Source organism: Dromiciops gliroides, chromosome 5, assembly GCF_019393635.1.
Source record: "Dromiciops gliroides isolate mDroGli1 chromosome 5, mDroGli1.pri, whole genome shotgun sequence".
In the NCBI taxonomy this organism is placed as follows: domain Eukaryota; kingdom Metazoa; phylum Chordata; class Mammalia; order Microbiotheria; family Microbiotheriidae; genus Dromiciops; species Dromiciops gliroides.
This window is the reverse complement of record NC_057865.1, coordinates 184,507,392-184,531,976: the sequence shown is the minus strand read 5'-3', so window position 1 is coordinate 184,531,976 and position 24,585 is coordinate 184,507,392. Positions and strand designations below refer to the sequence as shown.

General features: G+C 35.0%; 1 protein-coding gene across 1 annotated transcript; it reads left to right on the top strand.

The window, feature by feature from the left end:
- Positions 1-23,898: 23,898 nt before the first annotated feature.
- On the top strand, positions 23,899-24,213 carry LOC122728885 (40S ribosomal protein S28-like). Its single transcript, XM_043967603.1, has one exon. It carries the CDS (start codon positions 23,899-23,901, stop codon positions 24,211-24,213), a length of 315 nt encoding a protein of 104 aa, XP_043823538.1.
- Positions 24,214-24,585: the final 372 nt, after the last annotated feature.

Genomic DNA, 24,585 nt, shown 5'->3' with positions numbered 1-24,585 from the left:
CAGAATACTGATTTTTTCCCACTCTTGACTCTCAAGTACTCTTTTTTCCATTTAAAAAACTATTTAACCTCTTTTTATAACTTTGACTTAATCTCTTCAAGGAATTCTAATTAAGTTCGGGACCAAGCTATTTTTCTCTCAAGCATTTCTTGTAGATATTTTCGAGTCATTCCCCTTTTCTGCATTTGTTTCTTATGTGATCCTTCCACCATAACAGCTGATGATGGTGGGATTCTCTTTTGATCGTTTGCCCATTCTTCCTGTGTTCCTCCTGACTTTGGACTTGATGTAAGGCTAGACTCTGCCACACTTCTGGAGGGAAGGTCTGGGATAGTTCGGTTGATGTTTACTTGGTATATTGAGCATTATCTTTTTCCAGCATGTCAGGGACAGGTTGAGGCCTTATAAAGTTTCTGTGCTCCCAAAGTGATCTGACCTAAGACTCACATACTGATGCAGGCTCTACAAATTCCTCACCTGAGTTGGGATCTGTGAAAGAATGGAGTGCTCCCAAAATCTGCCCTATCAGTCAGCTGGCAAGTTCTTTTGATTCAGAGTGGCAGAATTATAGGTTCCTTTTTGGTCTGAGTTTCCTGCCTTTGTTATTCATCTGCTGGCTGGGCTAGATACTGAAAGTGAAACCCAGTCTGAACTTGGGGTCTGATTCACACCACTGATGCTACTGTTGGCTTCTAAATTTCTTCCTTTGTTCTAAGACTTCCCAGGGCCTACCTCTCCTATATGCAGGTCCCCTTCTTTCTCTGCCCTGAATCTGTGACCCATGTATAAATAGTTTTTGACAAAGCTACCAGTTGGCACATGACCTTATTGCAGTATTCCAGTGTGGGTCTGCAGTGCCCCAGTATATGTCCCTATTGGGCACCTCTTTTTGTTCTGGCATGCAGTGTCTCCCTGGGTGATGGAGCTCTTTTATAGCTTCTGGCTTCTGCCTAGAGCCTATCCTTAGTTTCTGCAGACGTTTCTGTTTCCCTCAGCTTATCTAGTTAGGATAAAAGATTATTTTTGACTTTTCAGGACTTTTCCATCAGGATATGTTTGGGTGCTCTTTATAGTTCTGTTGAGAGGAATTGTGGATGGGATCTCAGCTGTATTTCTTCCTTCTGTTATGCCATCTTGATCAACTTATTTTCAGTTTAGTATTGAACAAGATGACTGAAAGTATCATAACATTTATCCTGTCTTTATTAATTACCATAAAGTCTTTGACTCAGTTTTATAGTCATGGTTTATTCATATAGAATACATATATAGACCCTGACATAGCTAGAATGCTGGAGTATTTAATATCTATATGGAAAACTGTTCTTTATTTAAAATGTCACCAACATAATATCAAGAAAATTTTATATTTCAACTCGTATTTTACAGGTACACAATTTAATCTTATGGTTCAGCTTGGTTTCAATTCATTATCATCTCTACTAAAGAGAACTAAGAATGACTTCCAAGATAAAGCAGGAATCACACAAATGTGTCATATAAATCCCTTACTGTACATAAATGACATTAAGCTATATGGCTTCGCTAAAAAATAGTATGTCAAAGAACACAAACAATTCAATGTAAAAAATAGAAAGCTTTACTATAGAGAATTGAGAAGGGAAGAAATCAAAGGATAGTTAATCTCCTAAGAAGAAGGATGTAGAAAATTTGTCATCATCTCTGTGGTCACAAGTAAGTCAACACAACTAGAAAGCAAGCTGAACCAAATATGTAACAGAAAATTTCTTCAACAGTAAAATAATAAAAGACAGAATAGTTACATAGAAGGTGACTGGAAAACTAGCTTCTCTTCAAAACTGAAAAGTGGAGCCAGATGAGATCAGTAACACCAATTTACCAAAATTTAAGAATTCTTAATACAGTGGTGAATTATTTGGGACAAAATGAAAGAACTAATTTTGCTGATTTATACAATAAATTCTTGTAATATTCTTCAAATATGTTAGTTTTTTTAAATTAATTCTTGTTTTACTTGATTTGACACTGATTTCACAAGATTTTTGACACATAATTGTTTTTCATCATGTAATCACACTTTTATCACATTGGATAAATTGTTATTTTTTCCAAGTCTAGCCCTGCTTTTGGCACATAGTTTTCAAATGAGGCTTAAATCAGATAAATCTTCAGGTCACTGAAGCATGTTCATCTCTATTTCTCCGGAGCATTGATTACCCTTTCATATCATGTGAAATGGCATAAGGAAATGTTTCATTATTCAATGTCCATTTAGAGGTTTCTATAATTATAAATCACAATTCTGCTTCTCAACTTGTAAATTTACTAATCAGAAATAGTCATTCCCTCAATAGGGACATGGTTTTCAGGCTCATCAAAAGTTTAAAAAAAGTTTATTGGGGGGGGGGTCATGAATATTGCATCATCTACTGTAGATGCCCAGATATTTTAGGTTTATCCGGGCCTATTTGAATAATAGTTATTATATAGTTTTGAATGAAAAACTGAGTTTCATCAGTAAAAATTACTATTTTTTAAAATTCAGTTCTCTAATCTTTTTATTGTCTTGTACATGATATGTATATTTTTTAAATACAAAATTAGATGTAAACAGGGAACTGAGGGAAAATTACAGCAACTTTCTCTAATAAAGGCCTCTTTTCTCAATTATATAGGGAACTGAGATAAATTTATAAAAAACAAGCTATTCCCTAATTGGAAAATGGTCAAAGTATATTTTAAAAGGTAGTTTTTATAAAAAGAAATCAAAGTTATCAATAGTCACTAGAAAAAGTTCTCTAAATCACTACTAATTAAAGAAATGCAAATTAAAGCAACTCTGTGATACTACCTCACACCCATCAAATTGACTATCATGACAGACAAGGAAAATAACAAATGCTGAATGTTATGTGTAAAAATCAAGATACACACCTTGTTCATGGAGTTGGAAATTAGGCCAAAAATTATGGAAAACTATTTGGAACTATAAAATCATACATACTCTTTGAACCAGCAATACCAGTACTAAGTATGTTACAAGATCAAAGAAAAATAAAAGAAACCATAAGAACAATAATATTTATAAATATTTATAAACTCTCTTTTTAAGGTGGCAAAGAAGTAGAAATTGAGGAGATGTTTATCAATTAGAAAATGACTGAACAAGTTGTGTTACATGATTGTGATAGAATACTATAGAGCTAAAATAAATGTCAAGCAGAATGGTTTCAGAAAAAAATTAAAAACTAGGATATGCCACACTGCATCTTCATAAATTAAATAAGCAAAATGGAAACTAAAAAAAATATCTTTTCAGATGTGTAATGAAATTCACTTGTAGAGGTGATGTGTCGAGTACTTGATTGAAGAATTTGTTTCACATTTTGACTCTGACACTTGCTAGCTGTGTGACTTTGCAATATCATTTAATCTCTCAATGCCTAGTGCTTCATTTGTAATAATGAAGTCATTGGTAGATTGTGCTTGATATAGGGGGAGGCAATTCCCACATCAGTTATTTCCCATATTGAAAAAGAGATCACTGTTCCTTAATGTAATCTGTAATGAGATGATTGCTATAAAACTACTTGAGTCCTCAAAAAATATCAAATATTTTATTATTATAATTGATTATCATTAAGGCCACCATTAAATAGCCCCAAGATGCTTAAATCATTTTACTATAATTTAAAAAATTCAAATGAATAAGTTCGGCCTGAATAAAAGACTCTCTGCTATTAAGATTAAAAAAAGAAATGTAGGAAGAACTTTGATTTTCTTATTCCAAATTGATCACAGAGACTTGTTAGAATCGAAACATTATTCTGTCTTTGGGAAGAGAGAATTATGAGAAAAAAGTTCATGAGCAATTGGCATTCTCTCACATCTAAGATAAAAATCTTTTCAGAAAAGGTTGGTACTAGGGATGAGCTGAATGATCTCTACAGAGCTCGCCTAATTCTTGCATTAAAAGTAATCTTGGGTACCCCTACTGACTGTGAATTCTGAGATCAACTTCCCTATTTCATTCCCAGCTTAATATGTTAAATCAAGTCTATATAGCTGAACATTCCCAAGTTAATTCTTATAAATTATAAAAAAGTTTAATATTAGATTTTGCTTTAAGTACCTGGATAACTTATAGAAAAATGAGACTGGTGCCAGAGTTACTCAGATGTTTTCACATTTTATTGTATGCTAAATCAAAAGCTGACAGACAGCATAACAGGGGGTTATTTAACTGGGAAATTCCAGATGAACAACCTAAAACCTTATAAATCTGCTTTCATTTGAATTGTACTACATGGTCAGATGTAATGCCCACATTCAGAAAATGATTGTTGTTTTTTACTTGAACTTTGGCAGTGCCCAATGAATCACCCCTTTTGAGATATTACTTTTAAAAAAGGAGGGATTATGCTCTTTGTTTAATTTTGAGGTTGTCATTCTGTCTTTTAGTGCAATAATGTACAATGTATATGAGGTTATTCATATTGGCACAGGAGAGAGAAATTTATGAGTGTAGGCTGTCAAGACTATCCCAAATAGGCACACACACACATACATACACACATACATACATGCATACATACACACATGCATGCACATACACATACACAAGCATATGATAGCATATGACAAATCTTTGACATTCTTGTAATTGTAGTTCAGAAGGACACTCATTCCCTTTCAGCTGTGAGAGCAGTTTGGACTACTGTAAACTGAGCTTGAGTTTTTACAAAGGCACACACAGTTTGGAAAATAGCAGACTGAGAAGTATCAGGGACTACAAAAGCTGAAAACTAGCAAAAGTAGCAGTGGGGAAACAGTGTCCCTTGCCCTGTCAGGTTTTAACAAGTTAAGCTGGAAAGAATCCATGGCCCAGGGCCCCAGCAGTCATCTTAAAACAGAAAACTCAGATTGAACTTGCTGGCTGTAGTCACCTCTTGAAGGCCTGAAAGAAGTTCTAAAAATTCTCCTTATTTCCCAATGTTTCCTCTCCATGGCTATCCAGTAAAAGATGTGTTAGTAAAACATTGATTGCTTCTTTTGCTAAGAGTTTCCTGTACTCTGATTTTTTCAGATACAAAGAAGGGAAGAAAGCTGAAAATGAAGAGAAAAAATTCTAGCAGAGAACCAAATCTCTGGCCAAATATTAGGAATATTCCTAACTCAGGGATATGGATTATTGTGATTGAGTTAAGAACTTTTCACCTGATGTAAACTCCTTAAACTAATACAGAAAGATAGCATGTGGACATGAGGGTCATTATATTATCCCTAGGCTAAAAGAAAGTTAAGTGCTACGACAGATTTAACTGATTCACTCTCTAGAGAGTAGCTGAACAGAGAAAGTAAGATAATGAAGGAAAACCTCACAAGCAAAACCATCCTCAGGTTGGAGATAGTTGAGATCTGGGAAAGATTTAGGTCTATTTCTTCAAGAAAGGAAAAGCGAATATGAAGGACACACTACCTTCCATAGTAACATAAATCAATGTTTCCTTATACAAATCTGCATACATACAATATGGGAACATAACAAATTGACACCTTGTGGTTCACATTAGATGTATATAGATGGTCATTGATGAGCAGAAGCTCACAAAATAAAAAGACAAATCATGAACTTTTATATTTAAGAAGGGGATAGTGAGCATATGAGACTCGATTCCATGTTCTTTTTTTTTGCAGATACAACATATGGTATTTATTGTGTTCCTAACATTTCTCTGAACTCATTCTTTTTGGGAGGTCTCCTTAGTATTGTGGTATCCCATGAAAATGTATTTGATAGGGATGGTAAGTCAAGACTATACCAATAGCAGCACAAGATAATTTGGCATTGTGTGTGGCTGTAGGTATGGTTGGATATTTTGGGGAAAACACCTGGGTTCAGATGATTTTTGTGCCAGAAGCTCATCTGTAGTCATCATTCAAAGAGTAATTACATATCTCATGATTATTTTTTATTTATATACACATCAAACTGATGCAATGAAGTTTACATTTGCTTTTTTCTTTGTTTCCATGTGAATAAAATTTACTCTCCAAATTAAATAACTAATTTATTAAATTAAAACATCAAGTATTTATTAGAAAATTGGTGGGTAATTTTAACTGTATTTTTTTAACATAAATCTGCATCCAAGGCCTTGAGTAACTTTGTGCGACTGTGCACCATTAATTTCTTCAGAGTGACATTCTGATATGAGCTGAACAGATGGAATTGCAAGATTGTTCTAGCAAATTTATCATAAAAAATGCATCCAACACCTGTGTAATTTGCCTAATCATTTTCCTAATAAGCTCCCACCATTAATTATGCACGATTTCCACAATGCAATCAAGATAAAAGTAAATCTGATGACTTAATACCCTTCAAAATAATTGGTTCACCCAACACAAGGCCTTCTTTGCTTTCCATAGCCATTTCAGTTAATTAGAAAAAAGGGTGCACCCTGTAGGAGTCAGCAGAATGGAGGCTGATCTCATGGTGGGCGGTAGGCCTGCTGTGTTTTTGGGCAGGAGTCAAGGATATTAACTCATGAAAGAAAAGAATACAATTTTGCCCTCTCCCTTCCTCTTTTTCTGTCTTTCCCTTCCCCTGCTTCCACCTTTCTGCCTCCCCCTCCCTACCCCAGTAGCAAACAGATGTGATTAGTGTTCTTTAGCCATCAGAAAACTGACTGCAGGACTCTGTAGGTCTAATGAGAATCAACTTTTCTGAAGCTGCTGTCTTGTGGTGCAGCCCACCTGTCACATCATTAGGTGCAGCATGTGCCTTGAATTCACTTTGCTAAATGAGATTTACAGGCCCCAGTGAAACCCATCCTACAGCATCCCTGCTTCAATTAGCTAAAGATTAATTGTCTGCGAAAGGGAATGAAAGTTTTACTTCAACTGACCTGAAAAAAGGCAAAAAAAAAAAAATGTACGGTTCAGGTATTCCTCATAGGCCTGAGGCAGTGTGAAAAAACGTGATAATTTAAAGGTGCTGCAAATTTCCTACACCTCGACTGGATGAATGAAATTAACTAGCACTAAAAGCTGTCAAATTAAAGGTTGACTTCCAGATATTAGCACCTTAAATGTCACTGAATATTCTCTCTCTCTCCCTCTTTTTTCCTCTCCTTTTTTTTTTTTTTGGCAAACATTCACGTCAGCACACCTGCACACATGCACACAAACATTATCTTACTGCTGTTCCTGTTAACTGCTTGTTCGTGCCTGGCCTGGAGTTCCTTGCTATAAATCTTTGATGTAACCATGGCTACAAAACAACTAGCAATTACAAAATTTCCTCCATTTTTAATGTTATGCTAATTATGTTTGAATATGTTTTAATGGAAAAAATTAGTTAGGAGGTGAAGATACCTCCTGAAAGAAGAGCAAAGAGAGGGGAATCTTTTTCCTCCACCTGCTCCCACTACCATCATAGAAATCAGAGAGATATGTCCCTAAAGTTGAAGTATTGTAAAGAGCTAAAACATTAGAATTCAAAAACTTTCCTGTAAAATAAACAGTTAAAAATATTTTATACATTTTCATGAAGAGCTTAAACACCAAGTAACCCTCTCACCTCAACTTTGTTATGTATAAAATGAAAGAACTGGGCCCAGTGATATCTGAGGCCCCTTCTAGCTCTGCAACTATACAAAGTTTATGACAGTGGATGATCTTTAATGTCTTAAAAGATAATAACTAAAAGTTAATTGAGTGGGGCAGCTAGGTGGCACAGTGGATATAGCACCAGCCCTGGAGTCAGGAGTACCTGAGTTCAAATCCGGCCTCAGATACTTAACACTTACTAGCTGTGTGACCCTGGGCAAGTTACTTAACCCCAATTGCCTCACTAAAAAAAAAAAAAAGTTAATTGAGTGAGAGAAATGAAGAGCAGATAATAATCTGCAACACCTCAGAATAATCTCTTCATGATTCTTTGCCCTATTCCAATATCTTTCATATGAAGTCCTTAGAATGTATCTTCATATTAATTTCTCTCATCCTGGTGAAGAAGAAAAAAGGTAAAATGCATTTATCATAAGTGATTAAGGAGTAAATGGAGTCTCAGAAGATGTGAAATGTTTTGTCTTTGGTACTAATAAACCATTTCCACAAGAGAAATAAAATAAAGGGTTCAAAGAGTTAGGCATATAGGAATCATTGGCTTAATTTCCTCTACATCCCTTTTTCACATATACCCCCACACACCATTCTCTTTCTTCCCATCTTGGTGGGAACTTTGAAATCTTGGTCGGGGAGAGTAAGGGAAGTTTAACCTTACTCTTAAAAACTCTGTTTACCTTTTTGTGTTGAAGTATTTTCTTTGTCTCTTAAGCTGAAAAAATATGACTGATAACTACTAATAATCCTAAACTGTGGAATATTGTTTGCATGTAGTGGATAGGAGCAGGGGAACATCTGGTTGGACAGGGATAGATTTAAATCTGTGGTATTTTTCCAGACTGCAATCTCTGCCTGGGGTCTTAGATTAGAAAGAAGAATTATTGATTGGATTTCATAATTTACATGGAAGAGAGAATGCTTTTCTTAGAGTTTTTTCTAGGCAAATCAGTCAGATTCAGTGCCATAATTTAGCAAACCAGATGAATTGGCATTCAGCTAGAAAGATGTCACCTCTATCATTTATCATTCATGGAATGGTTTGAAAAAGTGTATGTATGTATATGTGTATGTAAGTATGCATGCATGTATGTGTATACATGTGTATGTGCGCACACATATATACATGCATATATAGTATGTACTATGTTCACACATACATGCATATATTTACATTCACTTGGTTCCAGATAAATCTGGTACAGTGTTCTCCAATACAAAGTACATCCTAATAATAGTCTGGGACAACTCAGTCTTTGACTCTCTCAGGAAAGTTTATTACTAGTTCAGAAAGCAAGTTTAGAGAATTGAGGATGGAAAAAATAAGGATCCAGGAATCATAAGGAGACAATTCATTTATGTAGTGAGGCCTGCTCCTACACACAGCCAGGGAGTATCATTGTGTGGCTGGAAGGAAGGCTGAATAGACATTTCTAGCCTCTTATCCCCCTTCCTTTCTCCAAGGATGACTCATTCCAGCCAGGAGGAGAAACAGGGGATTAGTCCCAGAAGTTTAGCCACTCTCTCCTCAGACAGAGGGGTCACTGAGCTAAAATTATATCTATCTGTTCCCTTAAATATTATTATTCTAGGAGATGTGATTTTTCATGTTCATGCTAACTTTTGATTGAAGCTTCATTAACTGAGGGGAGGAAAGAAGGACCAAGAATTTACATGCAAAGCTTGACTCCCTTTTCATCAAATAGAAGTTCCACAATGAATATATACAACTGTGGGAAAATATGGGACCCCCTCAAAAGCTGATTGAAGTTTCCTGGGTAACGATTAATGTTGGGTTCCTTTCCCCCTACTGCCCCCATTCCCAGCAATCAGGGTCACATCATGAGAGAGTGAGAGACACCCAAGGCTGGTCACGTGGGGGAGGAGTTTAGAGGGCTGCCCCTTTGACTATACTGCATTCTGATTGGCTAGTGTTTGGCACCAGTGTTTAGGTGCAAAGATTGTACTGAGGAAGAAGGGAGGGGCAAGCAGAGTTGAGATAAAAAGGCTCCTGTGTCCCATGCTCACTGCCATTTCCATTAGGGAGCTGGCCCATTCACATGCAAATGTATAAATAAAGACATTTGATACTTCTCCAACACTGAGTCCCAGATATTTTTAAATGGGATTTCTCACAACAACCTTTATTAAATAAATAAACCCATTTATTTAATTCAATAGCAAAACAGAAATCAGAAAAATCATACAAATAAGATTATATGCTACACAATATATTGAAGGAGTTTTCCCACTAAGGATGAAGTAATACCTCAACCAAGAGAGAGAACACAAGACCTCACCCAAAGGGGTATTTCTAGTATAATAACCTGAGGATACAGACATTATAGAGACTCCCATGACTTCTAATGGTGGATTCTTCAGATTTTTTTTTTTCTTCACCAACCCTATGTGGGATTGTTTTCATCCATCTTTTCTCTTTAAGTTGGAAGCTATAATCAATTAAAGAGAATTGAAGAGACCTGCAGATACTTGAAGACATGAAGAAAACTGAAAAGCTTGAAGAAACTCAAAGAGACTGAAGAGCTTGAAGAGACTAGGAGAAGAAAGAATCTTTTCTTTCTTCCACTCTGGCCAACGCAGCCCTATCTCTCAGGCCCAGGGCATTGATCTCCATCAAATGAGGATAGAGCCCCTTAACAATGGGCTTGTACACTTGGATTACATTTGTTTTTCAGATTAATCCCATTGACATTACACATTTTCCAGGTGTTAGAAAATTATTTGACCTTATGGAAGAGTCAATAAAGCATGTGATTCAGTGGAAGGGGAAATTAAAAATATTATAACCTCTTAAAAAAAAACAACATGAAAACTAACAAATCCCAAAACAAAAATTTCTGCAGAGTGCAATTGTCATTTGGGTTACCCTTCCTAAACTCAAGCAACAATTCAATTTATTTAGAGAAATAGTTGTCTTCAAATATCAACAGTATATTAAGACTTATTAAAACATTTGGTGATACAAATAGTCAGACTTAGTTGCTTTCATTTAGTGAACATTTATGGCTGATCTTCAGAATTGAAGGTGATGGTGATGATGATGATGGTGATGGTGATAACACTTTGTTAAATGTTTACAGTTTTTCTCATTTGATTGAGTGATTTGTGCAGAAGAAACACTGTCCTTGTTTGTGACTTCTTCAAGTCATAGTGAAGTACATAGTCTTTGCCAAACTAATACTTGATCAATATTGTTCTGATGTTAATCTAAACCAGCTTGGTATTAATTAGACAGCATGAAGAAGTAGCTAAATAATAGGACAAACCCATTTCTCCTAAATATTTTAATCTGCCTTTGGTAGATTTATTTCTGGTAATGCACAAAACCAAATATTACCAATTTTCCCTAGGTTTATTAGTGATGAAAACTGAACATCAGAAATATTTTTTAACCCATAAGTAGTAATTAATTGCAAAGGTCACAATGACATGAATCTTGATAAGATATTAACATGCATACATGCATAGGATAAGAACATATATATATGTATGCATATGTGTATATGTGTGTGAAAATCAAGAATATTGTCTAAGGATAATCTGATATATACTCTAAAATTGGTTAAAGTATATTTTTCAAAATTCAGAATGATTTTAATACCATTGCTTAAAGTTCAATAGAAAAAGCCAACCAATGGGACTCCAAGGAATTAAATTCTGATGACACAAAAATTATTACAAAAAACAGAAAAAGGAAAATTATCTAAAATGCTAGTGAGACTTCACAGAGAAATTATTATATTTCTAAAAGATAGCTAAAGAAAATGAAAGTAAATAACTTACATGATTATTAAGTGTCATTATCCTGAAGAAATTAAAAAAATCAAGACCCAGAATAGTTGAGGATGTTGGGGGTGAAAACAATGGATAATGAAAAGGTTTTGGTTTTGATTTTTCTTTTTAAAGCTTCATTATGGGAAAGAGAAAGTTAAAGAAAACTCACTGAATTTCCACTGAAAGGAAGAGTATTAAAGTATCTGTCCTCTGAAGGGAACATTGGACATTGAATTTAATCAATTTATTTTTCAAATAAGTTTTATTGATATTTTCTGATTCTTATATCTTATGTATTCCTTTCCCATCACCTTTTACAGAGCAATCTCAAGTGATAAATAGTATTTTTTTAGAGAAGAAAAAGAAAGTCAGTACAATTAACTGATATACTGAAAGAGTCTGAAAACATATGCAATGTGTAATTCCTGTGGCCCTCCCACCTCCACAAAAAGGCAGCTTGAGGCTGTCTTCTCATAACTTTTCATTAGTTTCTCACTTGATGTTTTTATTTTTCTTTTATTTACTTTTGGTTTGTTGTTTTTCATTGGTGTTTTGAATTCTCATTTCAATTGTTGTAGTTGCTGTATATATTGTTTTCTTGTCTCATTACTTCTCTCTACATCAGTTTAAAGAGATTTTCCCATACTTTTCTGTATTCACCACATATTTTTGCAACACTAATACATTACATTCATGTATCAAAAATTGTTTAGCAATTCCTCAACTGATGCACATATACTCTGTTCTAAATTGTAAACTATCACAAAAATATTACCTTATCAGAAAAAAAATATATAGATTCCCCCACCCCCTTGACCACTTCCCTTCTTATCCTAGATGCATTAATGTTGTCTCTGGACTTTTTTGAGTTTTAAGTAATCAGGGTCAACTTTTTTGTTTTTTGTTTTTTTGCAGGGCAATGGGGGTTAAGTGACTTGCCCAGGGTCAGACAGCTAGTAAGTGTCAAGTGTCTGAGGCTGGATTTGAACTCAGGTCCTCCTGAATCCAGGGCCGGTTCTTTACCCACTGAGCCACCTAGCTGCCCCTCAACTATTTTAACTATCTGTAATTGCCTCTATCTCTTGTTTCACTGGTAATATATCCTTACCCATATCTGTGAGAGTTATACAATCTGTTTAACTTCCAGTTTTTTAAAAAAACTAAATCTTTAATATTAAGACAACACATCCATTTGTAATATATTGTGGAAAGCTTTGGAAGAGCTTGGTCTAACTCTAATTTCTTGACATACTGTTTTCCAGTTTTTCCAGCTTGTTATTGTTGTTCAGTCACTGTTATCATGTTTGACTTCATCACCCCATTCGGGATTTTCTTGGCAAAGATACTGGAGTGGCCTGCCATTTCCTTCTCCTGTTTTACCAGCCATTTTCTTTACTCAAATAGGGAGTTTTACCCTATGTATGCTTATATTTTCTGCTTTATTAAATACTAGGTTATTGAGAGTTCTACCTTTTCTGAATCCCCCCTTTTTTTGCTAGACTGTTCTACTGATCTATGATCTATCTCTCTATTCTTTAACCAGTATCACATAGTTTTGATGACTCCTGCTGTATAATATTGATTGAAGTCTGGTAGTGCTTACCTAACTTTTTGTCCTTACTTTCTTTAAACATTTCCCTTGATGATTTCAACCTTTTTCTGAGATTAAGTATTTCTCATCTCTATCTGATTTTGTGATAGTTTGAATAATTTATATTTTTGAAAGCATTCCTCTATTTCTTTTGCATTTTCATTTTTGTTAGCATATAAGTCTACATGATATGTTCTGATTATTCTTTCCATTTCTTCTGGTTTTACTGTTATTTCACCTTGCTTATTTGATATTTTATTAGTTTAAGTTTCTGCTCTTTTAAATCAGATATCTGGGGCAGCTAGATGGCGCAGTGGAAAGAGCACCAGCCCTGGAGTCAGGAATACCTGAGTTCAAATCTGGCCTCAGACACTTGACACTTACTAGCTGTGTGACCCTGGGCAAGTCACTTAACCCCAATTGCCTCACTAAAAAAAATAAAACTAAACTAAATCAGATATCTAAGGGATTATGATTTTTGTAGTCTTTTAAGAAAAGTTTTATTCATTATTTCTATTTTTTTGGTTTTCCATTTATCTATTTTCCCTATATTTTTATATCTTCTTATTGCTTTTTTAGATTTATTTATTTGATCATAATTTTAATGCATTTGCAGTTTTAAGTAATCTTCTCTTTTTCTATTTCGTTAATCTATGTTTGTCAAGATATGGTTTACCCCCCCAATACATCCCAGGAATTTTGTTGTATTGTTTTGTCATTATTTTCTTTTATACATTCCTTAATGATTTCTATGATTTGTTCTTGGACCTATTCATTATTTAAAAAATCATCGTTAAGTCTCCATTTGGGTCTGTATCTTTTGTTTATGGTTCCTAAACCAATTTCTATTCTTATTGCATTATAGTCTATAAATTTGTAGTAACTATTTCTGCTTTTTGCCATTTATTTACAATAAGTCTGTGTTCTAGTGCATTGTTAAATTTCGTATAAGATCTATGTGGTACTAAGAAACTAATTATCTATCATCTATCTATCATCTATCATCTGTCTATCTATCTGTATCTATCTATCTATCTATCTATCTATCTATCTATCTATCTATCTATCTATCTATCTATCTATCTATTTATCTATCTATCTATTTATCTATCTAACTATCTATCATCTATCTAATTTTGATGGACTATTTAGAACATGTCATAAGTATTTTAAGGTCATTTAGGTGGTGCAAAGGTTAGAGGGCCAGAGCTTGAGTCAGGAAGACTCATTTTCCTCAGTTCAAATCTGACTTCAGATACTTTTTAGCTGTGTAACCCTGGCCAAGTCACTTAACCCTGTTTTCCTTGGTTCCCTCATCTATAAAATTAGCTGGAGAAGACAATGACAAATGATTCTAGATTCTTTGTCAAGAAAATGCCCAATATCACAAAAAAATCAGATATGAATGAAAATTACAGAACAAGAACAAATAAGTATTTAACTCTAATTTCTCCAGCAATTTATTTAGTTCTATATTTCCCTTTTATCTTTCTGCCACATGTCAAAAACTCAGAGAAATCTCCTGTCACTACTGTGTTACTTTATATGCTCTCTTGTATCTCAGTTAATGTTTCCTTTATGAAACTGTATGCTAAGGGATTTGGATATATGGTCATTACTGATATTAGTTTATTTATTGTCCCTTTCAACATGATAGAGTTAACTTGTTTATCCATTTTTATTTTTTTATTTTTTTATTTCTTTGGTAGCATAATGGCAATTCCTGCTTTTTTAAATTCACTTGATACATAGTAATTTCTTCCCATGTCCTCAGTTTTCTTTTATGTATGTCTTTGGTTTTGTTTTGGTTTTTTTTTGTTGTTGTTGTTGTTTTCACTGTTTCTTATAAACAACAGATTGTAGGGGTTTATTTTGTTATCCAATCTGTCACTCTTTTTTGTTTTATTGGATTGTTTAATCCATTCATATTTAAAGTTATAAGAACTAGGCTTATATTTTCTTCCATCTGTCTCTAAAATTGGGATTTTTTACAAGTTTTACTTTTTTCCTCTTCTGCTGTAAAGTCAATTTTATGTTCCTTCATTTGTTTTACTTTAACCTTTCTTTAATGTATACCTGTTCCCTCTGGCTCTTTTCCTCTCACCACTGTTCTCCTGTTCTTGATTTGGTTTTAGTTCCTCTCTTTTGCTTTTATCTGTTGATTTATTTGTTCCCTCCTTTTTTCTCTCTCAAGGGGAAATCAAGTAGATTCCCCTTCCTCTCCTCCCCTTCAGACAGTAATATACTTATGTTTTTTTAAATTTCATTTTCTGTATCCTTTTCCAAAAAGGATATTTCATACTCTTCATTATCTGTCTTCTCTTTCTGTTTTCTCTAGCCCTTTATTCTCTGATTTATGACTTCTATACTAATAAGCTCTCTCTTTTTCTCTATACTTTATATAATGTTTCCAAGGTATCCATTCTAGGCTCTTGCCTCTAGGAACTTTTCATCACTATCTTGTGGGACATAACCCATGTATTTCCCCTCTTCTTCCAATATACCACCCTTACAGAATATTTCAAATTATTGTATCAGAGAGGACACTGACCCATGGTGGGGTTCCTTTTTCCACATCCTTGAGTATAAAGCTCACTATTTTACCCTCCTCAATTCTTTTTCCCTATATTTGCCTTGTAATCTTTCTGTAACCATGTTCTCCTATTCCTCCAGGTTCTATTGCCTCTCCCTAGGGGTTGCAAGATCCTCTTCCAACTACAAACAGACTTTTTAAGTACCAAACTCCTAGGTTTCATCCAGTATAAGATCTACATCTGTCTACCCTAAAAGCATTCATCAGTGGAACACCCTTCCACCTCCAAAGTAAGGACTCTTTCCCTCTCCCACATAGTCTTTCCTCCTTTCCTCATCACACAAACCACTGTATATTCTTCTCTTTCTGAAGCCACAGATATCCCCTCTTTTCCAATGACCACAGTGTGTCACACACTCCTCTCTATCCCCATGTTATTCTCTTCCCCTTTTATGTACCCCTTCATATGATAAGGTAGCCACACAAAAGAAGCATTCACAAAAGAATTTTCCATTCATTGTCTTCATGTTTTTCCCCTTCTGTTTTTGAAAATCACCTGAAGTTGAAATTTTGAGTGACAAAGGTCTCATTCAATCCCCATCAAGGACGAATAATTAATAGCATTATTTTAAAATAGTAACACAAATAGTGTTTATATTGGATCCCTTTCAAGCCTCAATTCACCATCATTCTTTCCCCCCTCCTTTCCTTCTCCCTCTTCCCTCTTCTCATATTTCATTTACCTTTCTACTCTCTCTTCTTTCAAAACATTCTTCTTCTTCTTCTTCTTCTTCTTCTTCTTCTTCTTCTTCTTCTTCTTCTTCTTCTTCTTCTTCTTCTTCTTCTTCTTCTTTCTCCCAGGGTCCATAGGATTTTAGACTTCTCATCACATTGATGTCTTGATGGCATCTTCATATCAATTGCTAGCATATGAAAGTAATAAGAAACTGAATGTGGAGTTATAATCCCCTCAAAATTTTCACATAAATGTTCTCTTTTTATTTTTTCAATTGCTTCAAAGAATGAAAATGTTTTTTAAAATTTTTTCAATAACTTTATCTGCCCTAATGACATGAAAGATAAGAAGGAAAAATTGATTAATAAAATGCAAAATGCTACATAAATGTCAGCTGTTTTAAAAAGCAACACTGATAGGGCATTGCAATTCAAATCTAATGTTTTATTTAAAAGGCATTAAGTCATTGAGAAACTATGTCTTTAGTGGTAAATAGATTCAGATTTTTGTTGTTCACTAGTTTTAGTTATGTTTGACTCTTTCTAACCTCATTTAAGATTTTCTTGGCAAAGATCCTGAATAGTTTGCCATTTCTTTATCCAGATCATTTTAGAGATGAGGAAACTGAGGCAAACATGGTTAAACAACTTGGCCATGATCATATAGCTACTAAGATCTGAGGCAGTATTTGAACTCAGGTCTTCCTGACTTCAGGAGCAGTGTGCTATCTATTGTGTCATATACCTGCCCCAGATTTAGCTAGCTAGGTAGATAGATAGTTATTGGTATGTGTTAGAAACAAGTCCTATCTTGATAAAGCTGGTTGTTAAATTTTTAGTGTGAGCACTTATAACCTAGGAAATCATGAATGCTACAAATGCTTGATTATTTTATTTCTTTTTTTTAAATTTATTGTGCTGTTGATTGGTCTTAAGAAAGTAATAGGAAAATGTTAATAATGAAAATTAAACTTAAAAGACTGTTGCAATTTTTATTTTCTGGAGAAGAGATCATTAAACATTTACCAGCAGTTGCCTAGATAGATGATAGATAGATAGATAGATAGATAGATAGATAGATAGATAGATAGATAGATAGATAGATAGATAGGGAATTTATTAAATGCTTACAACATGACTGGAACTGGACTAATTGCTAGTAATACAAATATAAATAAAAAATCCTTGACCTCAATGAACTTACTTCATAAATTTGAGTAGATTATATAAGTGAAAGAAGTAAATCTGTGTGTCTGAGTTTAAGTGATGGTTCATTGAGCTGTTTGATTTGGTAATAATGACTGTAAAATGATGGGAAGGCCTGGTCCCAGACAAAACAGGTGAACAGTTACCCCAATCAGAGCCTCCAATGTTTTCAAAGGCAGAGTTCAATGTTCCAGGTGGTAGAATTAGGGTGGAGAAGAGAGATAAGGATGACAACCAGGATACAGGTGGCATGGAAATTATCTTAGAATAATAGCAGTAGTACCATAACAAAAATGCAATATTCCAATGTGGAAGCAGGTCTCATACATTATTTAACAGATCTTTATTAAACATCTCCTAATGCATTATGTTAAGACTTTGAAGAAATCACAAATGAATGATAGGCCTAGGTCCTCTCAAGGAAGTTACAGTCTAGTGGTCAAAATCAATGTTCACTCACCACTACCACCACCTTCATCATAGCTAGCATTTATATAGCACCTACTACATGTCCCGCTCTGTACTAAGTGTTTTACAAATATTATCTCATTTTTATCCTCAAAAAACCATGGGAGTTAGGTGCTATTATTTTCCCCATTTTATACTTGAGGAAACTGAGGCAAAGAGATTAAGTAATCTGTCTGAGGTCACCCAGTCAGTTAACTTTCTGAGACTATATTTGAACTCATCTTTCTTGCATAGCCCAGTGCTGTATCCATTGTACTACCTAGCTATCACTCAAATAACTACTTATCCCCATTATTTGAGGAACACTTTATAAGCACATTTTTCACGTTTATTAAAAATGACTATGTCATTGGTTATGTAGGTAAAAAGTCCATTGGATACTAAGAAATGAGTAATTGTTTAAACATAGGGTAAGAGGAAATCATATGTCATTACTCAATTTTGCTTAAACATTGTTAATTCTGCATGTTTAAACAATTATTGCAAATTGATATAATGCTTTCCAATCTCATCCTCGCCCTGGTTGAAACCTACATTTTCCTTGACCCTCCAAGTGGGCAATGTATTCTAACTCCTATTTCTCCAGGCTGACCACTCACCCATTTGGTAATGTATATGTTATGGGTTACAGAACATTATTTCTACCCTGAGTGTATCAATGTCTTCATCTAAATAGCATTATCAAGACTTTCACTAATGAGCTTGACCCTTTGCTGGCAATCTGCAAAAAGGTTTAGGTAAAACTCAGGAATAGAAATGAATTGAAAATCTACCTGGGTGGAGTCAGGTCAAGAAAGGGGATACAATCCCTGCTGATGCCTGCTCTATCTCTAGGCTTAGAGAGGGTCAGTCTCTTTGGCCGTCAGTCTGATGTCTCTGCCAGGCACTGAAACAAAAGGAAGATTTTAGTTACAATGAAATGAGTCCTTTGCTCTAGAAATAGGGAATCCTGAGATTGGAATACACACACTATCAGGTTGTGAGAAAGGTCCCAAGGTGCAGTACTGTGTATGAAACAGCTTTATGTGGTGGACAGTTTGAGAGAGATGGAGATTTAGGCTATAATGCCATTTTAAAAATTGAATAAGAAATACCTATTACTTTCCTTTGTATGGCTTTATCCCTTTCTTTGCTTTCTTAGCCAGGAAATTTAACCTACACATATCCACTGGTGATTGTGGCAGGAATACAATTACAAGTTTCCTCACAGCAGTGAGCTCTCAATCCCAGCTGTGCCTTCAGCGGCTTGAGCCAGCTTGATTATGCTAAAGCACCCCTGGATCCTTTCCTCTTTTGTTTCATTCTACCCAGTCTTAAAGCTTAAACATTTGACATGCTTGGGCAGTTTCCTCTCTAATTTCACCCAAGCTGACTGTGCAGTGAGTTTAATGTGTAGGTGTAGCCTGTAGGTGCAAATAGCTTCTTCAACCATTTTTCTTTTAGTCCTTTGGAACTGGGCAGGTTCCAGGTTCAGATGAATCTATGCTACACTTTAAAAAAGTAAAATATTATATACATAGAGACATGCACATATATAAACACAAAACTACATATGTGTATATATACATATACATATACTATAGCATGCTTTTTTATGAGGGACAGAAGAACATAGTGGATAGAACATCAGGAAAATCTGGCTTCAAGTTTTACTGTGACATAAATTAGTTATGTGACTATGGTTAAGTTACTTAACTTCTAAGCCTTTCAGTGTTTCCAAATTATGTCACAGATAGTTAATATCTACATTAAAGGGAGAAGTTCCACAACAAGAGTTCTTCCTGGTGATTAAATAATAGGATTGGATGGCTAATAATCTCCCACAGATACAAATACAAACACATATAATATGATACAATATACTCAAGTTGATCTATGATCTTTTAAACATATATACATATATCCACATATGTAGATAAATAATACATATGCATTTGCCTTTATGTTCTATATGCATACAAATATGTGTGGGTAAATAGAGAAAGATATGAATGGATCGATGAGCTTTAAAAATTGTCCGTATAACTCAACAATATAATTTGTACAATAGACATTCTTTATCTACTTATTGTTTTGTTCTTGGTTCCCTACAACCTCTGCATGGTCAGACCTGCACTTTAAGAATATAAGTTTGCCAGCTTGTTTTACAAGGCTGAGAACAGAAGAGAAGAGGCTAGATACAATGAACCCAAATGAACAGCAATCATATTAAATTGATGAGAGAAGATGCAACATGGTTATGGCCTAAATATAGATAAGAAATGTAAAGAAGAATCAGCATGACATGTCCAGGACCTTCTTCTATTCTCCCTCTATACTCTTTCCCTTGGTGATCTCATTGGTTCAATTATCTTATATATATATATATATATATATATATATATATATATATATATATATATATATATATATATATATATATTAACATAATTATTCGATTATATTAGGAAAAGGAGGTAGACCCAAGGCATAGACCTCCTATGTACATGTTCATAGGGGCAGGGCATAGATGAATGGATGATGATCTGATAGAGAGACCAAGAAGAACTGGTCTGAAAAGTAGGGAGAGAAACACAGTAGAGTAAGTTGTGAAAGTTCAGGAAAGAAAGAATATTAAAAAGGATGGAGTGATCAATACTGTCAAAAAATGAAGAAATGTTAGGAGATGAAGAGTGAGAATAGGCCCTTGGATCTTGAAATAAAGAGATTACTTGTGTTTTTTTGTTGCCTTTGGACACATTACTGAACTCTCCCAACTCATTCCTTTGCCTTATCAAGGAGGAACTGTAATCCATCCTCCCATTTAGCTTCAACTTCATTTCTAATAAGTTTTTTATCCAATTCCTTCAAGTAATTTCAACTCTTTGTCAGAGGACAGAGATCTAATCTGTATCATACCAGTAAAAAAGCTAAAATGAGTTGATAGTCTAAAAACTGGGATTCTTGGTATCTTCTGTACATTTTCTACTACTCTGCCACTGTCGCTGCAGAGGGAGGAGGCTGCCCAGGACTGAGGGTATTTTCTATGTTTCTTCATTCCATAGGTTGTCATTGCTGAGGATTTTATTGCCAGGTGTTCAGTCATGAACCTCTCATGCTTAACTGGACTAGTTTTTGGAAAGCAAACTCAATTGGTTTTCAGGACTGAACTCAAAAGATTTCCAGTATGGTAGAGTCACCCAGGGTTAGAAATCTAGTATCATAGCCTTCAAAAACCCTGGGAGGCAGCTAGGTGGCACAGTGTATAAAGCACCGGCCTTGGATTCACGAGGACCTTAGTTCAAATCCAGCCTCAGATACTTGACATTAGCTGTGTGACCCTGGACAAGTCATTTAACCCTCACTGTCCTACAAAAAAAAAACAAAAACAAGGAAACCTTTTTGTTGACAATGAAGTAAAGCACACACATATGTGTGTATGTATTTGTATGTATGCATACACACATATGTATCCATGTAGATACATAATATACATACATGTAAACCCACAAAGATTTAATATCCACTAAGATTCACCTATATTTTTAATCTGTATATCAATAAAGGAAATTTCCACAAGAAATTTCCTATACTAATAAAATCACAGATGATAACCCTTACCCCACCTAAAAATTAGCTATAAAAATAGAAATAATATCATCTGCATCAATATTTACACTGAATTGAGCTGATTTTATGACTCCATGAAAACAATTTGGAACATCTACCTTGTGAGGTATGAATCATTTCAAAAGTGAACTAGAATATTTTACATTATATATGGAATATAGGTATCACCCTACTTAGTGATGTTAGGGTGCTTTTCAATGAACTCTTGGAGGTCATTTGGTAGAGGTTTATCTCTCATATTTATTTTATGTGTGACTCTCAGCAAATTATTTAATCTCTCTGTCTCAGTTTTCTTAACTATGAAATGAAGATAATTATTCTTTTTTTTGAAGATAATTATTCTTAACCACCTAGGGAACAACACTAACCCTGGAATTGTTGGGAAAATGTGAACTTTAGAACCAATGTGGTTTACATCAGCTTGTATTTTCTCAGAGTCTGGTTTTTGACCAATGTGTTTGCTTTAAAGCTATTGCACATCAATGAGATATACATGGTCCAGAATTTGGACAAAATTGCTTGTGTTCTATCGGCTGATCTGTCCTTGTATTCTTTGCTGTTTTCTGAAGATCAGAAAAGAGTCAATTGTTATTTCAGTACCAGATGGATGGTCAAGTTTCTGGGTCAGCATGGGACATTGTAACACCTGCACATACATCTCAATCTGAAGCTAGATTTCAATGCATGAACTGCTCGCTACTGAAAGCTTGTATTTCACTGATCTCAACCTGCTTCATGGTCTTATTGTGTCTTTATTTAGCATTGGGAGCATCACAGCTAGGAATACCTTTCTTAAAGCTATGGAAAATTTTTCTATTAGCTTAAACTCACAGTGATATGGAAGTGCTAGTAATAGCAGTTTATTAATATGGACTCTCCACTCTCTATGAGTTTTAGCTTTTGATTGGAAGCATTTTGAAATAATGTACCTCTGGGAAGCCTGACAACTGGAATCCCCTTCAAGTACCACTATGTGATTCTCTGGGAGAAAACTATCAACTTCTTTCTTGTATGTATTGATTCTCAGGACTCAAAACACCTAAATTTTTCCCAGCAGTTCCCCACACTTTGCATACTTTCTTGTGGTTCATGCTTAGAAATTATTGAATATCTGATGGTATACTGAATCTCACCTTTATATCATTACCTTCTGATTAGTCTCTTTAAGACTGTCATCCTGTCAATTCTCAGCAGTCTAGACTGACTGAAAAGCAGACTCCTAGGTACTTAAATGGTCTTTTATAAAAGAATAATAATGAGAAAGAAAATCTATGCCCTCTCTCAGTTTCCACTATAACCAAAGTAAATTTGGCTCTGAGTAAGATATTTAGTATCATGGCTTAGATGTTTGTCCTTTTTTCTCACTAGGTGTGCAAAAAGGTAGCCATTAAGAGGAGATTAAGGGTTGAAGAATAGAGAAATCCCTAGCCTTAGAGTCAGAAGGTTGAAGTTCTAGTTCCAATCTACCACTAACTAGATATAGGGATTTTCTACGTGTATTTAACCTGAGCAATATTCCTCTTATCTATAGAATGTTTAAAAAACAGTTAAATGAGATCATCTCTAAGATTCCCTTCCAGCTCCAGAATTATTTAGTAAAATAATATAAAAATAAAATTAAATTAAATTTTAAAAGATACATCTTTTTTGTCCTACAGATGTAGGCAGGACCTGTCAAGTAAAATCATGATTATCCATATTTCATCCATTTAAAGCTTGGAGTTGTTTTTGCTTGTCCTTCATTCTCTCATTCATTCTCTCTCTCTCTCTCTCTCTCTCTCTCTCTCTCTCTCTCTCTCTCTCTCTCTCTCTTTGGTGAGGCAATTGGGGTTAAGTGACTTGCCCAGGATCATATAGCTAGTAAGTTGTCAAGTGTCTGAGGCTGGATTTGAACTCAGGTCCTCCTGTCTCCAGGGCTGGTGCTCTATTAACTGTGCCACCTAGCTGCCCCTTGTTCTTCATTCTCAATGATGACCATGACATCAGGAGCTAATGTCATGACTTGCACTGTCTTGGATTTAAGTGAGGGAGGGCTGTGCAAGATCAACAACTTCACTCTTTCCTCCAGAGACATCTGGGTCCAGTCACAAGATATACATCAGGACAAATGGAGGTGGCCCTGGATGTATAAGGCATTTTGGGTTAAGTGACTTTCCCAGAGTCAAACAGCTGGTTAAGTGTCTGAGGTGAGATTTAAATTCAGGTCCTCCCAATTTCAGGGCCAGTGCTGTATCCACTGCACCATCTAGCTGCCCCTAAAAGAGTTATATTTTCTGGAAAGTACATGGAAGTCAATTTTGCCTCTAATGAGATTTTAAAAGAGTTAAGATTTGTAGGATAGAGAATATTAATGATTACCAATTACTCAGGAACCTTCATTGATTCTCGTCTCTCTCCTTCCTCGGTTGCGACCGCCATTGTGGATACCGGCGTCATGCAGCCCATCAAGCTGGCTCTGGTCCCCAAGGTTCTGGGCTGGACCGGTTCTCAGGGCCAGTACACCCAGGTGCACATGGAATTCATGAACAACACGAGCCACTCCATCATCCTCAAGGTGAAATGCCCCATGCAGGAGAGAGACTTGCTTACCCTGCTCGAGTCTGAATGCAAGGCCTGGAGGCTGCGGTGGAGGCCCCTAGGCTGCTGGTCATGGAAGGACTGCTAAGATGTATAAAATAAAGAGATATGTCTAAAAAACAAAACAAAAAAAGAGAAACTTCATTGAAATCTTGGCGTTAGAGCTTGAAAGCACATTAGGGCCATATAATGCAACTCCCTAATTATAAAGATGAGAACTCTGAGGTCCAACGAGGTTAATCAGCTTGGCCAAGGTCACAAAAGGAGAAAGGGCTCAAAGCTGAGCTTCAAACCCAGGTCTTCTAACTTTTGAATCCAGTGCTGGGCAGACTGTCTTATCCTCTAATTTTAAAACTTCAGTCTTTTATATACACATTAATTAAGCTAGATATCTGATTGTATTATTGTTTCCGTGAACAAAAGCTAAAGATTTCCTTTAATATCTATTAAGAACTGGGTA

Bases quoted from the DNA above. Each gene is read 5' to 3' on its own strand.
- LOC122728885 (XM_043967603.1), top strand. From the start codon at position 23,899: ATGATTACCAATTACTCAGGAACCTTCATTGATTCTCGTCTCTCTCCT.